This window comes from Sphaeramia orbicularis, chromosome 13 (assembly GCF_902148855.1).
Source record: "Sphaeramia orbicularis chromosome 13, fSphaOr1.1, whole genome shotgun sequence".
Taxonomy (NCBI): domain Eukaryota; kingdom Metazoa; phylum Chordata; class Actinopteri; order Kurtiformes; family Apogonidae; genus Sphaeramia; species Sphaeramia orbicularis.
In genome coordinates this window covers 21,318,053-21,335,435 of record NC_043969.1, presented here as the reverse complement: position 1 = coordinate 21,335,435, position 17,383 = coordinate 21,318,053, and the positions used below count along the sequence as shown (strand labels likewise).

The 17,383-nt window shown below is 39.1% G+C and overlaps 1 protein-coding gene across 2 annotated transcripts in view; it reads left to right on the top strand.

Annotated features, from left to right (window-relative positions):
* pde2a (phosphodiesterase 2A) overlaps positions 1-17,383 on the top strand; it is a 182,084-nt gene that overhangs the window by 153,114 nt on the left and 11,587 nt on the right. For both annotated transcript variants that reach the window (XM_030151865.1, XM_030151866.1), the window contains exons 5-19: positions 3,495-3,604; positions 4,375-4,430; positions 4,865-4,924; positions 5,043-5,199; positions 5,936-5,988; positions 8,940-9,014; positions 9,342-9,383; positions 10,096-10,164; positions 10,261-10,391; positions 13,755-13,866; positions 13,984-14,023; positions 14,540-14,603; positions 14,864-14,942; positions 15,919-16,093; positions 16,851-16,963. In XM_030151865.1, coding sequence (XP_030007725.1) covers positions 3,495-3,604; positions 4,375-4,430; positions 4,865-4,924; positions 5,043-5,199; positions 5,936-5,988; positions 8,940-9,014; positions 9,342-9,383; positions 10,096-10,164; positions 10,261-10,391; positions 13,755-13,866; positions 13,984-14,023; positions 14,540-14,603; positions 14,864-14,942; positions 15,919-16,093; positions 16,851-16,963 — 1,336 coding nt within the window. The remainder of the gene's footprint in view (positions 1-3,494; positions 3,605-4,374; positions 4,431-4,864; positions 4,925-5,042; positions 5,200-5,935; positions 5,989-8,939; positions 9,015-9,341; positions 9,384-10,095; positions 10,165-10,260; positions 10,392-13,754; positions 13,867-13,983; positions 14,024-14,539; positions 14,604-14,863; positions 14,943-15,918; positions 16,094-16,850; positions 16,964-17,383) is intronic.

Below are 17,383 nucleotides of genomic sequence, written 5' to 3'. Positions count from 1 at the left end.
AAAATGACCACTGTTATAAAGTCACTCACAATTTATTTGTGTTTAAATGGGCAGGTTCCGCATGTAACGCAAGTGGACATGATGGGTTGTACCTGGAATGAGACTGAGATTCATGAAAAACCCACATGTCTGGATTAGGAAAAAAAACACTAGAATCATCAAATTTAGCACAGTGTCTTTATTTATAGCAGTATATAAGACCATTTCCAGCCATGTTTTCCAGATCAAATGCACTGACACCTAGGTAGTCACAATTTTGGTCCTATTTTTGGCCCCAATATTTTATCAAAAACTCTTTAGTTTTGGAATGGCTCAGAGCAAGAGTATAGTTACCTCCGCCAAGGAGGTTATGTTTTTGCCAGGGTTTGTCTGTCTGTCTGTCTGTCTGTCTGTCTGTTTGTCTGTCCGTTAGTGTGCAACATAACTCAAAAAGTTATGGACAGATTTTGATGAAATTTTCAGGGTTTGTTGGAAATGGGATAAGGAAGAAATGATTACATTTTGGTGGTGATCGGGGGTGGGGGGGCCACGGGGGGGGGGGGGGGGGGGGGGGCAGACCAGAAAATTTCATCAAAATCTGTCCATAACTTTTTGAGTTATGTTGCACACTAACGGACAGACAAACAGACAGACAGACAGACAGACAGACAAACAGACCCTGGCAAAAACATAACCTCCTTGGCGTGGGGGGGCCCACGGGGGGGGCCACTGATCAGCCTTGGTGGAGGTCTGCGCTCTCCGAGTGCTTCTAGTTTTTTTTTTTACATTTATCTGAGGTCATCATTAGGTACATCCTGGGGGGAAATATGTCTACATTTCTCTTTTTATTGTTGGATCTAAAAAAGCTGGCAAAGTGCCCGATACCAAAATGAACCCAGTTTCATAGAAGCACCCATGTGTAAGTACGAAATAAGGGGAAAATATATACTATAGATGCTATAAAATATCCTAAAGTATCTAATTGATTGAATAACTGATTAGTTATTAACTATTAAATCATTATCAACAATTGTTTTGATCTGTTTGAATATTTTAAAGAAAACTGTAAAAATTCTCAGACTCTAGAATCTTAAATATATTTCTTTCCTCATCTATGACAAAAACAGAATATTGGTCTTTAAGCAACCATTTTTCACCATTTTCCAACAATTTATAGATTCGATTAATCAGTTAATGGAGAAAATGGCAAGTATGCTCCCCTCAGCACATTACACAAAGTTGTGTGATAAGCAAAAAATCCTGTTCTGCTCTACTATACTGGGCTATAGAGCTCATCATATGCTTTAAAAACACATTTCAGTCACCATTCTTCTCAAAATGACAAGACATACATGATACAATACATTGAACTGCAATGAGAGACATAAAATTAATTATCTAGAACCAGCTGATGCCATGCTACATGCAGCATATTAACATATTAACACACCATCAGGTCTTAGGTTTGTGACGGTCAAGCAGTTATGACAAATGAACCCCATAATACACTTTAAGTCCATAAAATGAAATCATTAACACTAACCAGATCAGTTAATCAGCAGCTCATTTCTACGTACATTCCTGTACCACAATAGTCTAAATGACCCTCTTTATAGATATCTTTTATCACTTCACCCCCCACCAAGCATCTTCTATCTGCTGTTCACTGCCACTGTAAGAAAATCTACCAAAATATACCCCACTGCAAGAAGTATACCCTGTGAGGAACTGGCAACATGTCCAGGCTGTACCCCGCCTCTGCCAGACGGTACCTGGGACTGGCTCCAACCCCCAAGCGTCCCTCTAGATGATTAAGCTTTTCAGAAAATAAATGAATAAATAAGCAATTTACCATACATTTTATCATCAAATTATTATCATCAGATCAAATTAAATCTCATCACATGTGCAGATACTACATACATCACTTTACAGTGGAATCCCATGACTCTGCCTAATCCAATCACATTGTACATCTCTGCAAGGCAAACACACATATAATGTTAACATTTCTGAACCAAAAAATATGTGCTTGTTTGTATCAACATTTCTAGATCAGTGTATATCAATGCCATTGTGTTTTGACTGCTCACTTTTACATCTAATAACTTCTCTGAAATGAAAGGCTTAGGCAAAGATACCAAGGCTTGATTTAATGCAGAAAATATTTAGCGCAAATGTAATTATAATGTGATGTGTAAAGTCATAATCTTTCTCTGACCCTATCCAACGAATGTACACTGTTGTCCATAATGTTAGAATATATTTTTACCTCCAAACATGAAATGATTGTGACAATGTGATTTATTCTTGATAGATAAAGTATAACTGTATATAATCGTTGTATCGAGTCAAAAGTGATTACTGATGTGTATAAATAGGAATAAAAGAAAAATATGTCTGAAAACAGAATTATTCCAACTCTATGGGCAATGGTGCATTTATAAAATATAAATTTTAATTATATAGTACTTTTCATTATTATTATTATTATTATTATTATTATTATTATTATTATTGTTATAGTATTGCCTAAACCTAAATGATGCACACTCCAACCACTTCCTGTAGATTGAGGAAAGGCAAAAACCTGCTAATCCTTCAATGATGAATCACATTGGCATTACATGTATCCATAGCCTGCAGAAATGTACGAGAGGCATTTTATTCTACTAATTTGTTCATTCTGTTCAGCTGACTCTAAGACGTGATTTGCTCTTTATGCTTCCTAATATAAAATGGTGTCATGATTGTGCAGGAAAAACCACACTGAACAAAGACATTACACAAAGGTCAACTGTGTCCGCCACAGTAGTAAACTAGGATAAGAAGGTTTTTGACTGAAGTGGGCTGTTCCTCAGTGAGCTGAAATAAATGGACACTTTTAAATCAACGCACCATGCAGAGATTTGGCAGCGAAGGTTTGAGGGGATTTCAGACTCTGTGAGCATGTAATAGAATGACCACTGTTCAGAGTGTGTGTGTGAGTGTGTGAGTGAGTGAACAGCAACTGGAGGGTTTGGTTCGTTTTTATACTAAAAACGCAGATCATGAAGTTCGCTCTTTTTATCCTTCATCAAGTCCGAACGTTTGTGCAATGATGTTACCATACATGTGTGTGAAATGTCTGTCTGGTTGTCGACTCAGGCCAGAATAAACAAATGCTCATCTCGTATTTCGCCACGAGGGCTGCACATAGACTCAGACGCACGCCTTCACAATAATCTCACCTGGCTTCAAACCGACCACAAACACACACAAATGGCTGTATTGAATTCATATAATTTCACAATGAATAATAGATCAGTTCATACAGTGTTTTGTTTGGGTTAGAGAGCACAATGTGTCTGTTTTTGTAATGCTGGTGATTGTTTTTCCAGTTGCTCTGATTGTCTTCAAAATCCTGTCTTCCTCTCTTTCCATCTCTCAAATATCTGACGCACTGTCCCGTTCAGTCTGACTAATGAAGGTAATTGTGTGCCTCAAACCTGACCCAGCTTTTGCGTCTGTCTTAGGAGTATCGTGGGCCAGCTGAAACGATGTCAGTGTACCGGCCTCCCTTCGTCTGAACTGCCAGAGAAATACAGAGCCTGCCTTGCGGCGCCGTTACCAGCACACAGAAGAGGTGTGTGTCATAGGTGTAGATTGGGCTGTTATGCTGGATGAGAGAGGAATGGACCGTCACCTGAGTGTGTGTTTGAGGATGTGTGAGTGTTCACCTGTGAATGCAGAGGAGGAAAAAAGATGTGAGAACGTGGGAGAGAAAAACAAATGAAAGGAGGTAGAAAGTGAAGTAGTGAACAAGAGATGATGATTGCAGAGGGAGAGGTATGAAACTGCGTGGGCAACGAATTTGGACAAGAAAAAAAAATAGGAATGGAAGGTCTCTTAGAAGATAAATAGATCTTAATGGAATGGAATGAATAAATTCTGCACACCTCTTCAAATGACCATCTTTTGTTCTGTATAAGGATAATAGCACCCAACATTCAGTGATGCACAAAACCAAGCTACATTGGTACAAATGTGACAAACATCTTTTGTGTATTTATGTCTGCTGTCCACACATTCAGCAGCAGTGTCTCAAACTTATTTTTTCTCAAGGATCTGCTGTAGCTTTCCACTCAACTTTGATGAAAATAAATGAAATACAGCAGGAAAATGAAAAAAGGGATAAACAGTGTTATGCAAGGACACATCCATGTTTATTTTCCTTGCACGTCGTGTAGTATTAGAACATGAAGGAAGAACAAATAAGATTAAGCATTAGACAAGGACATGCAAGGAAAATTAAAGCTCAGCGATGAAAGGGCGAATGGTTTTTTTTTTGTAAATCAATGCAAAATGTATTATAAATGTCTTTCTTCTTCCTTTCTTTCTGTCTGTTTCTTTCAGCTGTTGTCATTCCTGTCTTAGACCATGAGCAGGACAAGGCCATTGCTGTCTTACTGGTGAGTCCTTGCTTTCAAGGACAATAAATTCCAAATCTGCTCCATCTGCCTGTCCGTCATGAATGCGGAGGTCCCTCCACTGTAGCTCCCTCTTTGAGGTTTCTTCCATTTTTCCACATTAAAAGGATTTTTGTTTTTTTTAAACTGAAGGACCGTGACCCTAGTGAGGATAAAGCGGGTTCAGAAAATGAATGAATGAATGAAACTGAAGGACAGATTGTAATGTTTCTTGTCATGTAAATAAAATTTACTTGGCTTCACTTGAAATAAAGAATCAGTTTTTCTGATTATCTCAGTGTTTTGTCAATTGTATTTACAGCTGCATAACATTTGTATGTTTATTTTCTATTTGTTATACCCCGTGATATCAGCAAGCTCCTCCTTTGTACTTAAATAACACTGGGTTGTTCATTGTGTGTCCTTGTGTGTTAAAGGTGAGCTGTAATCCACTAACTGATCAAGATGAACTGCATCTTAACATGCTGGAAAAACATGTAAGTCTTTTGTTTTAAGCCCAATGTTCAGTCTGATGATAATTACTTTTACTTTTACTTTTGCTGTAGTCATGACTAATTATGCATTTTTTCTGTGTTCGTTGCAATAAAATCACAGGCCTCTGTGGCATGTGGGCGTGTCCAAGCCATCCAGGCATCCTACCAGAGGCCTCCACTCAGTCCTTCACCTATACAATCCCACAATGCACTGCTGCACCTCAATGTTTCAGAGCAGGACTACTGCGAGCTGGACCGCAACATTCTCCAGCTTTGTGGTACGTGTACACATATACACATATAGATACATTAAATAGGTTTACTTAGCAGCATACACAAAGGCACATTAAACACGTCTCCTTCTCTGGTTCTCACACACATATAGCATACATTACCCACACCATATTTATGCAAACACAAAACTCAAAGGCAAATATAATCAAGCGCACACACACGCTGGTGTATGAGAGGTGAGGTATGTTAATAGAGTCCATCTGGATAAAAATCTCTATGAATTTAGATGGACTCTGTCAGTGGCACAAGTAATGTGTGACAGCCACTATGTGAGAAAAGAGCATTTTGCAAAAACACTGTTTAAAACCTCATGCATAATGCAGCTGGACCCGCTAATACCATCTCTGCATACAGGCAAATACACATACATCAACACTGTTTACTTGCTGGTAATTGTCAACAAATATGAGCTGCCTTCCGTGTCCTCAGTGTTTTTCCTGCCTTGCCCTGCTTTCTGCCTTTCTAACTGACACTACTCTCTCTTCATCTGGAGTCCACTCAGCTTTCATCCCTTGTCTTGTCTTCATTATTAGTCCCTCTGTCAGCTGGTTCCCATTCACCCTTCCCCGACCTCTCTGTCTCATCGCATCCCTCCCTGAGTTGCTTTCTGTCCACTCACGTACATGCTCTGTATTCCTAGGGCTTCTTAACACCAATCTGCTCCCGATCCCATCTAGTTTTTCCTCCTATCACTCTCTCCCTGTCTCTTCTCTCTTTCAGGTGAGCTCTATGACCTTGATGCAGCTTCTCTCCAGCTCAAAGTCATCAATTATGTAAGTGGTTGGAATTGCTGGTTCGCTCTCACACACACACACACACACCGGGCTCAAACACGAAGTACATGCAAATCCTGAAACCTTTCCTGGTGACTTCTGCCCCTCTTCCTGCCATTACGCATACCACAAGCTTTTCATCACGCAATTACATCATCAATCTTCCCATAGTATGCCCCCTTTCCATGTATATAATACACTCTGTAAAAAGATGGGAAGCAGAAGAAGAGGTGTAGATTGATTACAGAAAAAGAAATGATGTGGAAAAAGGAGAACAGAAGAGATATCAGGCTTCAGCTACTTTATAAGCAGAGAAAAGACAGTAACACCAATGCACAGAATACATTGAAAAAAGTGGATAAGGGATCAGAGAGGTATTGAGGATTTCACTTCTTTGATATGCTTAATGGATATATGTGCATACTGGTGATACTTAAACAGTAATCGTGTAAGAATAAGCAAACACAGGATGCTCTTGCCATTTAGAGGACTGTAAAATGGGAGGAAAGCCAGTGATCGTCAATGCATTTTGAAGTATATTTTGGGAGATATTAATATGCAAATACATTTTAATTAATTCCGCCTTTTCACTTGTTTGGTTTAGTATAGTCATGTAAATACATACAAGCACTGACAGATGCCATTTGCATCTCAGTAGCATAGCCATCCCGTGTCTTTTATTTACTACCGATTTACTTAAATGGTATTTTGTTACTTTTTTCCTCATTTTCTCTCCATAACCTTCAGGACCTCATGTTAAGATTTAAAGTGGTGAAAATACATAAAATACATACCGTGTTTTGTTTTTTTTTTGCTTTAGGATATATTATATATTTTTAAAAAAGGGTTCTGACATTTCTCTGGAAAAAGCCTGTACTTCACCTTCCCTGTGCCTGTGTTACATTATGGGCCCAGGAGATTCGACGAGTGTAAAACGTCAGCCTTTGATGCCTCTACACATGCATTCCTCCAGTTTTTTCTTCATCTGAAGAAAGGAAGAGGAAGATGTTCTTGTGATGCCAAAGGCTGCAGGGAGGGTTAAAACATATTTGGAATCAGACACGATGCCTTTCTTCTGTTTATTGTTACTGTTGTAGAAGGGGTGAGGAGGAGAGATGGAGGAAAAAAGGGGAGAGGGGAGGAATTGTTGCTTCTGAAGAATTGTCAGTTTGGTGGGAAAAGCTTGGGGCAGCTCTTATGGGATTAACAGTATTTGGGAAAAGGGGGTGGAGGGACTTATTATATGTAGGCGCATAACATGCTGTGTCTCTCTGTGCATTTTGTGCAGCGTGTGTGAGCACGTGTGTTTATGTTTAGGGCTTTGCGTGTATGACTGGGGGCGAGTGTGTTGGCAGTGGCCTGTGTTTATTCCTGTCTTGCTTGTTCTCCATCCAGCTCTGTAGATTACGGAATGTGATGTGAGGAAATGCTTCTCCTAAAACTACATGTGGGTGTGTGATCACATATCTATGCTAGGATACTGATGAACCTGCACGCCTTGTTTACAGCTTTGTGTCGGTGTTTTGTGAATGTAGTTCTGTTCATGAATTAGAGGGAGACTAATTAATCGGCATGGCACTGATAAACATACACAAGTCATTCATACAGGCTCCGAATCTAATTTTGTGTACTGTATACACATAGTGATTCGTTACAGAAATTTACATTAGTTACACAAGTAACTTAAAATTAGGGTGGGACAAGAAAAGATTGGCTTTTAATGAGGTACATTGAAGTAATTGTACATTTTGTTTGGTCTTGGCTTGTTGCTTTCTTTATTCTGGACTGTTCTGTTGAAATCTGTGTTTTTTCTTTTCCTTTCGTTAACCCTAATGATTTTGTTCTTTGGCTTTGAAATGTGCCACGGATAGTGTTTGATGAATATCAGGCCTCTCGACTGGAATTAGCAACTTTGAAGGATATCATTTTTCCCCGCTCCGAGCTATCAGTATTTTATTACCCTTTAAAATCCTCTAATGGCTCACCTCTGCTATGAATGTGACTGCACTGTTTCCCATCACAAACAGCAGCAGGACATTGGCTGGATCGCTGTGGGTCCAGCAGAGCCCGGCAGCAGAGATGCTGCGTGCATACACTCTCTCTCATTTATTCAGACACATAAAATGTAGAGTTTTTTTTTCTTGTTTCTTGAGATCGAGTTTGTCCCTTTAGAGTTAGAGGAAAACCTTGATGTTTTTCAAGCATCAGTACATGTTAATGGGCTACAAGTATGAATGTTTTGAGAATTTGTGAAGAGTACAAGGACATCATTTTGAGAAGATGTGAAAGATTTAATTCATTTTAGAAAATCCTTGCAGACTTAGCTTAATTGAAAAATGCATTATAAATCTACTTGCATCATTATTTTATTATGGTTAAAATTTTAAGGTATTCCAGACTTTATCCTGTAAGAGATTTAATTTGTAGGCTTTACAACATACAGTTGCACATTACATTAATAACTAGAAGCAGTCGGAGAGCGCAGACCTCCGCCAAGGCTGATCAGTGGCCCCCCCTGTGGGCCCCCCCACCCCCGATCACCACCAAAATTTAATCATTTCTTCCTTATCCCATTTCCAACAAACCCTGAAAATTTCATCCAAATCTGTCCATAACTTTTTGAGTTATGTTGCACACTAACGGACAGACAAACAAACAAACAGACAGACAAACAAACAAACAAACCCTGGCAAAAACATAACCTCCTTGGCGGAGGTAACTATTGCATTCACATTTGGATCTTTCTGAGACAATAAAAGAATTTGTATTCTTACTCCACCGCAGCTAAAGTCGTTCTTTTACTTGGCTCCGGATTCCTAATCTTACTTTCAGATCTCTGTGATGCTCCAAGGAATCCTAAATGGAGGCTTTGGAAACAATCTGAGCTGTTATGGGGAGTTCCTGTGATTCCTATATTTCAGGACTCAAGCTGTGTTTGTGTACTTTTTCAGCTGCAGCAGCAAACTCAGTCGCAGTGTTGTTGTCTCTTACTGGTATCTGAGGACAACCACCAGCTCTTCTGCCAGGTACACACACACACAGACATCGTTGATTCCATCACTTAATTTGTTTGTTCCTCGGAGATCAATTACTTACCTTAAAATTAAATTGCATACATCACTACAACCATAATGTGAGTATGTAAATAGAATTATGCCTCCATTACATGAGTAGTGTACATTTACGCACAAGAAATTACCAATTTCTCTCTACATCTCTATTCCTCTCATACATCTTTGTTTTCATAATCTACTCAAATACACACACACACACACACACACACACACACACACCACTAATATGACAATTGACATTTTGATAACCTGTGACCTTTTTACCCATGTGACCTTTAGGTAGTCGGAGACAAAGTCCTGGAGGAGGAGATCAGCTTCCCAGTAAGGCCCAAAACAATTATCATTGACTTATTTATTCATGTATGTGCTCGTCTGTTTGTGCAGTCTTTTCACTGTTTATAGTAATCAGCTCTTTATACATTTATTCCTTCATATTTGTTCACTCATCTCTGCAAACATTCGCAAATTAATAGGATTTACTCTTCCTACATTCACTCACTCATGTTAGGGAGTCTAGCACACTTGGGCTCTAAATCCTGTGTAAGGGAGGTTTTTTGTACTTTTTAAGGCAGCAAACTGTTGTAATGTAGGTTTCATTGACTGACACGATAGACCTCCCACATGTAATCTTTCATAATCCCTGGCAGAGGTTATAATTAAGAAATTTGGGTTTGGAAAATAATCACTTCCTCTGGGTTGCACTAAGTCTCCCATGCCTGATTGTGGCGCAGACGTTGCATTTTTAACAGGCTCTCTATTAGAGCACGAATAGACTGTGGACCCCAGGCTAAATGATGTGTGAAATCTTGATAATAGTTGGTGTAGAGGTATTAGACCACAAATACGCACACCCTAGATTAGCAATTTGTGCTAATTTAACAAGGGTGCTAACAGACGCCACTCAGAAAAAAAAACAGACTTTATTTATTCACCTTAAAAACTCTAGGGACGGCTCTTTTCCTGTCTTTCTCCTTTATTATTTGGTTTACCCTATTTCGCTCACACTGGCTTTATCTCTGTATCTCCTGTTCAGCTCATGTTTGGCAGGTTTGGTCAGGTTGTGGAGAAGAAGAAGTCAATTACCCTTCAGGACACAAGTGCTGTAAGATGATATCCTCTTAAAGCATGACTCCATCTGTCCAAGTTCCTATTATTTATTCTGTATATGGATGTAATTATTCTGTTTGTGCCCTGTCAGGAGGAGCGTAGGCAGCTGTCCAGCATGTTGGGCTGTGAGATCTCATCCATGCTTTGTGTCCCGGTTGCCAGCAGAGCCACAGGTCAGGTGGTGGCTCTGGCATGTGCATTCAACAAGCAGGGTGGTCAAAGGTATGTGTCTAAATACGGTAATATAAGGTGTTAGAAATCATTCCCATTTGACTGTCAGCAAGACTATGTGGAAACTACAGCACCGATTTCCATGAAACTTGGTATAAGGGTAGGGCATGAGCCAGGGAAGAACCCCTTAAAGTTAGAGTCATTAGAAAAACCAGGAATTATTTCACAAGCCCCTGGTAAACGTAGACCATAGAACTGTAATTGTGTTGAAAATTAACAAATTAACCAGTTGCACCAAAATATGGGTCATATATTGTGATTTGTTTGTTTTTTAAGTAATAGCCTTGGTCTTCTTCCTTCTGGTTCGCCCTTGACAAAACCAAAACAAGACACATTCTATTTTTAACCACTCTGATGTTTTTAAAAGCACTGTAATTAACTTGTTTCAGCTTAGCCTATAGCTGAAGTATATTTGCAATGCCAGCTTGTTGTTCGACAAATGTTTCGCTTTTCCTAATTCCCGTAGCGCTGACTCATGGTTGATACAAAGATTTATTTGACAGCGGCTTAAAGTTGAGATCACTTCAGCTCAATGGCTCAGATTCGTTAAATTTCCCCGCGCTTCTGTTTGCACTGAAATATGCCGCTAACTGAGAGAATGTACTGCAAACCCCTCAAGAAGGGATACTATCACTTTGGAGCCTGTGTCAACCCGGCCCATCTGTGTGTGTGCGTCTGCAAGTGTGTGTGAATGCAGATGGCTATGTGATGATCTGGAGTCAGGTCATGAGTGTAACAGCAGCAGGGGGCTTAGTTGCCTGGTGTTGGCACCGTGTCTTGGCATGTATTTGTGTGTACGCACATGCTGCCAGAAGTAATACTGATATCGCCTGAACACAGAGGAGTGTGAAACACATTCCAGCTGTGAGTGTTTCTATCTGTCTGTCTGTCTGTCTGTCTGTCTATCTATCTATCTATCTATCTATCTATCTATCTATCTATCTATCTATCTATCTATCTATCTATCTATCTATCTATCTATCTATCTATCTATCTATCTATCTATCTATCTATCCATCCATCCATCCATCCATCCATCCATCCATCCATCCATCCATCCATCCATCCATCCATCCATCCATCCATCCATCCATCCATCCATCCATCCATCCATCCATCATCACCCAACATGCACTCTCCCAGACACCACACATGTTCAAGCTCACATACGATCCCTCCCCTTTTGCACGCTGTCTCTTTTCTTTGACAACGAAGATAGACGAGAGGGGATTATCTCCCATAATTTCTCCCTCTGCCAGTGGCACTGATGACAGAGCTGGCATCTTATTACCATAGTAACTGCAGTCGAAATATGGTAGCAACTGTGCCTAAAATGTGATAAATCTATCTATCACTCTGAGCACAGTTATTCAGATTTTAGTGCAGGGCATATTTCTCAAAGATATATCCCATCATCATGTGGATTTGGCTTTCATATGCAGACTAATGTTTGTGCTTCTCCTTGGCTGATCCTGAAACAGTGTAATTTAACTTCTTGCACTGGGACGCTGGTGAATAAAAACCATATGGAAATTATAAGAAGGTTTGGACATAACACTCACACACATCCATAACTCAGAAGAAGTGAAAGGTGCAATACAACTTTGCTCTTGTTCTGTTCATGCTGTGCATAAACACTGCTTAGTTATGTATATAACATAAGTAAGTGGTTTGTATGCACAGCATGAACAGTAATAAAAAAGACACACAATTGTAGTGAAAAGACAGCAGCAGGCAATGATAGGCCTGATCATTATACACTGATATAACAGTTAAAGGAGCCCAGCGATAGTGAATATAAAAGCAGGTGTTCTGTGAATTTTTGATCACTACTGGGTCTATGGCGCAGTAATTTTATGAGCGACTCCCTGTTTTGTTTACACTGTGCGCCCAGAGGACAGGACATGATGATTTTCCTGCTGCTGTAGTTTCACTCTACTTCACTGAGTCATGAAGGTAGCAGTGTACCGATGATAACAGAAAACTTTAACTTTTACAAGGAGACATGAAGTCAACAGTGCATGTTCTAAAGCAACTTTTTCAGAACACTTCATAAGAAAGAAAATGCAATGAAAGCATTTTCAAATCAAGGTTACACACACAGTATGTTTGCGGAGGACATTTAATTAAATCTTACTTTTCTAAGCTCCACAAAGCACCTTTGAGTTCTCATTTTATCTGAGAAACTGCAGCTAAAATGAAAAGCAAAAGTAATCTGTACATCTCAGCCTACACACAAAGCCAAGTACTTTTTTTTTTTTTTTTTAATAAATACTTGCTTTCTTGATGTGTTTATCTGGAACCAATTTCTGTGAAATAGAGTCCGACTTGAATTATCTTCATTTTGTATCTGTATTTATCCAGGAAATATAAATTGAGATAAAAGATCTGTTCTTCAAGGGAGTCCTGGTCAATTATTATATACTTTAGAAATTCTCACTACATCGAACTAAGTACTAAGATAGAAACCTTAGTACTTTCTGGCCAGTCTTAGTGGATTGAAGACTACTGGTATGTGCAATTCCCTTGAACAACACTAACAGTTCATGGGAGAGTGTTGCCTTCTCATGCCATGCTGCTACAGATCTTGCCTGCTTTGCTAGGATTTCTGGGAGTCTCACGGTAGGGAAAAAAAAAAAGTCTGGGTCCATTTTATCCCCTGTAATTGGCACAATAATGTACTACTGCCCTCTGTAGGCAGGAGAGATAACTGCAGACAAACACAATCACTATTGTGGTCATAACTGCAGCAGATCAATTTATTCATCAGTCTTCATTTGTTGGCTTAATGTTGTGACGTTTATTTAAATATTACAGTGGCCACTTCATTCAGCAGCTGCAGAAATCCACAGTAAAGAGAAAAAGACAAATGTCATAATGAAAGTAAGAAGGAGTGAGTAACAGGTTTTCCTGTTTCACCTGTGCAGAATTCCTCTCTTGTGAAGAAATGAGATAAATGGCTGTTATTTTACTGATGATATGTACTACAACGAAGATTCTTAAATTTTCAGTATTTAGAGTTTTCTGCACACCCATTTTGAGGCTCATAGTGGCTTCGAATGACTGTGTGAGAATGCTGCTTTGGGTTCATATGACTGTTTGTCAGCTATTTATGTTGCATTGTGCTCCAAATGTCGTGCACTTTACAGCATCTGATGTATGACTTTTTATTTTATTGCTGCAGATCTTTTTGTGAGTTTAAAAAAAAGCTTGAGGATAATTGTATGACTATTGAAACTGAGCCACAAGTGATTTTTCTCCATGTTTATACTATAAAAGTCAAATCTAAATTCCCATCACAGCTTATCTGCTCTGTCTAAATTCAGATGTCTGTGTGTTCATTTCCCTCTGCAGACACACGGAGGCAGATGAACATGCCATCCAGCACTGCTTCTGCTACACTTCAACAGTCCTCACTTCAACTTTGGCCTTTCAGAAAGAACAGAAGCTTAAAGTCGAGTGCCAGGTACTGCAACAACTCCCCACATACCCACATACACAGGCACAGGAACTGTTAGCATGAATAAATATACATGAGTCTGCTTCCTTAAGAGATTTTCATGTCCACTGTTTCTCCACATAGGCACTCTTACAAGTGGCTAAGAACCTCTTCACACACTTGGGTAAGTTTCACCTCAGCTGTCTGTCTTTCTCTTCAAAAAGAGCACGTAAAAGGACAATTTGTGTTAATGGTCGATTTGTAAGTGATTGCCTTGTGGAGCTAATGATGCACATAATTAAATGAGATATTGCTGACCCGAAAGGTTATTACACACAGGATCATAACCATAAAATCAAAAGGGCATTAAAAATGATGGCTCCACCTTTCTATCCTGTAATTACACTGAGGTGTTTAGATTTTTATCTATAACGGTAAGCACAGGAGAGTGGAATAAGTCATTGATGAATCATCATGATTGCAAGCACAAAAAATTGATCCACTGCAAAGCAAATTGCCTCTCACTGTACAGAGCTGTTGAACACAAAGGCTCTTATCAGCTTGTTCAGCAGATCCATCAGTTCTCACAATGTAAGCCCTGTTAAACTCTATCTCTGCTTTGCTGTATCCCTTTAATTTCCTCTGTTTTTCTTTTATTTCCCCCCCTTCTCTCCTTTCTGCCTTCCTCTAATTCTTTCAGATGACGTGTCGGTGCTGTTACAGGAAATTATAGTGGAGGCCAGGAACCTCAGTGATGCAGAGATGTAAGCCCTCTGATTCATCTTTAAAGGGATATTTCTGTGAGCATGTGTGAGAGAGTGTAGGATGTAGCTGGGTCTGAATGTCTTCATCACCATTTGCAAAGGCTATCTCTGTAATTTGTTCTTAACCGACTTGCCTCATTTAATAGAAGTTACAAAATGACCTGAGACAGTTTTAGATAAAATACTCAAATCTTCTCTCCCCATTCCTCATTACCCTCTTTTCCTCTGTTTCTCTGTGTCTCTGTTGGGGTTTTTTCTAGATGTTCAGTGTTCCTGCTGGATCGTGTCAGCCATGAGTTGGTGGCAAAGGTGTTTGATGGTGTGGTTAGTGATGAAGAGGTATGGCACGTAAAATGTTTATTTGCAGACAAAGACACATGCTTGTAATCAGTTCTTGCTAGTTTACAGCAGTGCTAGTTCTTATGTCCTGATGTTTAATCTCAATTTTCTTAAAGTCTCCATGAAATTAAATTCAGTGGTTAAATCATTTTACATAATCAGGGTTCCCACGGGGTCTTAAAAAGTCTTAAAAGTCTTGAATTTACAAATCTGCACTTAATATCTTTAAGAAGTCTTTAAAAGGTATTAAATTTGTTATGGCAGGTCGTAAGGTATGTTGCCATAAATTTGTTGGCTGTATTGTGTTTACATGTGTCTGTTAAATACAAGATACAATGAAAGTAATGTTAGTCAACGCAGCTCCACCTGTTCCAACCTGACAAGTTATATTGAAATTAGGAACCAACTATCGCTAACTTTGCAGCCCCTGGTGAGAAATGATTCGGAACAGTGGGAATTAAGGCATTGGAGTAAATAAAAACATTTTCCTAAATTCTTCGAGTCATGAATTTTTGCCAGTATGGCAGTGAAATAGGCTGTGAAATGGGCATTAAATCCTGTTTTAAGTAGTGTTAAAGAGGTCTTAAAACATCTTAAATTTAACTTGTAGAAACTTATAGGAGCCCTGTATAATATGTCTTGGGATATGCCACCTATGTGCCAGTATCTGGCCTAAATTTCCATCCAATAAAATTCTTTCATAAATGTATCTGTGCCCTGTAGAGAACCTACACTAACAGTTATGGGTCATCAGTTGCCATTTTGGGTCATTGCTCCACAGATGGAGTTGACCAGTCAGAGCAGACTGGGCTTTTCAGGAGGGATACAGCCTCCTTAGATTCCTGTTTTATGCAGGAAAACAAATATATATATTTTTTTGTTTTAATGGTGACCTTAAAGTTTTTATCTCCTCCATTGCTGTCTTCTGTCTTGTAAAAATAAATAATTGTTTGTGTTATCATTTGTGTGATTGCAGAAAGAGTTTCGTATCCCAGCAGACCAGGGCATTGCGGGCCATGTTGCAACCACTGGTCAGATCTTGAACATTAAGGATGCTTACTCTCATCCTCTTTTCTACCGTGGAGTGGATGACAGCACTGGTTTCAAGACTCGCAACATCCTCTGCTTTCCTATCAAAGATGAAAATAATGGTAGCAACAACAACACACTGCTGTATACATCTTTATTCATCTTTACATCCATCTTCTCTACATCCTGCTGTGTGGTACATTGTAAAACATGTAGATAAAGGACTATTATCTGTTTTTCCAGTATTTTATTTTGAAACTAGACTGATAATTTATGAGCAAATACTGGCTTGCTATTTTGCTGTGTTAGCTTTATTATACACCGTTATATACCTATGTTTGTTTTTTTTTTCATTTTAACAATGAAGCTACATTTGTACAAAGGTGCTCTCCCAGAATAGTGCAAAGAGATGTTACATCACATCCTAGTACCTAAATGTGAAAGTGTATAAAGTGCACTTTGAAGAAGCAGCCTTCTTCAGTGTGTTCCAAACTTAGAAATTACAGGAAACAGAAAACTGCGTTTCATTTTGTGGGTACTCCTTGAACCCAAGCACCTTCCGATCCTACCAGATTTGTCTCTTTATATAAATCTGCCTGTAATTTGAACAAAGTGTTAAAAGCCAAAACGTTTTATGTGCAATTAGGTTCAGCACCAGTGTGAAATTAATTTAACTTAGGCCTGTTTGCTTCTGCAGCTTTGACTATTCACTGCCTCATTTCTCATTCTTGACATTTAGCCTTTGCTTTCCATTTTTCTGCATCATCTCCATCTCTCCATCTTATTTTGCAGGTCTTCCTCAGCACATTACCTCCTTCAGTGTCTGATCATTTTCTTTCCTCTTTCCTCTTTCCTTTTTCCTTCTCCTTCTCGTCTCAGAGGTGATTGGAGTTGCCGAGTTGGTGAATAAAATGAATGGACCGTGGTTCAATCGCTTTGATGAGGACCTGGCTACAGCATTCTCCATCTACTGCGGTATCAGCATCGCCCATGTAAGTTATTTCCCTTTGACTCATTTTTTTTAAACAATGTCTGCACGACTAGAGATGTGGCTGCAACATTCACCAAGAGAGTTTGGATTTAATGACAGCTTAGATCATACACTTGTAGATTATATCAACTGTGCTTGCTAATCTTATGGCATACAAAAGGAAACTTTAGGATATACTCATGACAAGCGGTCCCTTATGCCTTTAAACAGGGTTGTAGATTAGTTGTTAGTGCTGTTGGAAAGATCGATCCTGTCAAGCCAAATAGGATCAGTTCAGTGAGCACAAAATGCTCAGTCACGGCAGAGAAGAATACAGTCTCTGGGGAAAGAGATTTAGAGAGAGATTTAGCCTGTGATGGAATTAAAGGAAGTAAGACAGACAGAAAAAAGAAATGGAGACTGATACAGATGACATCTGCTT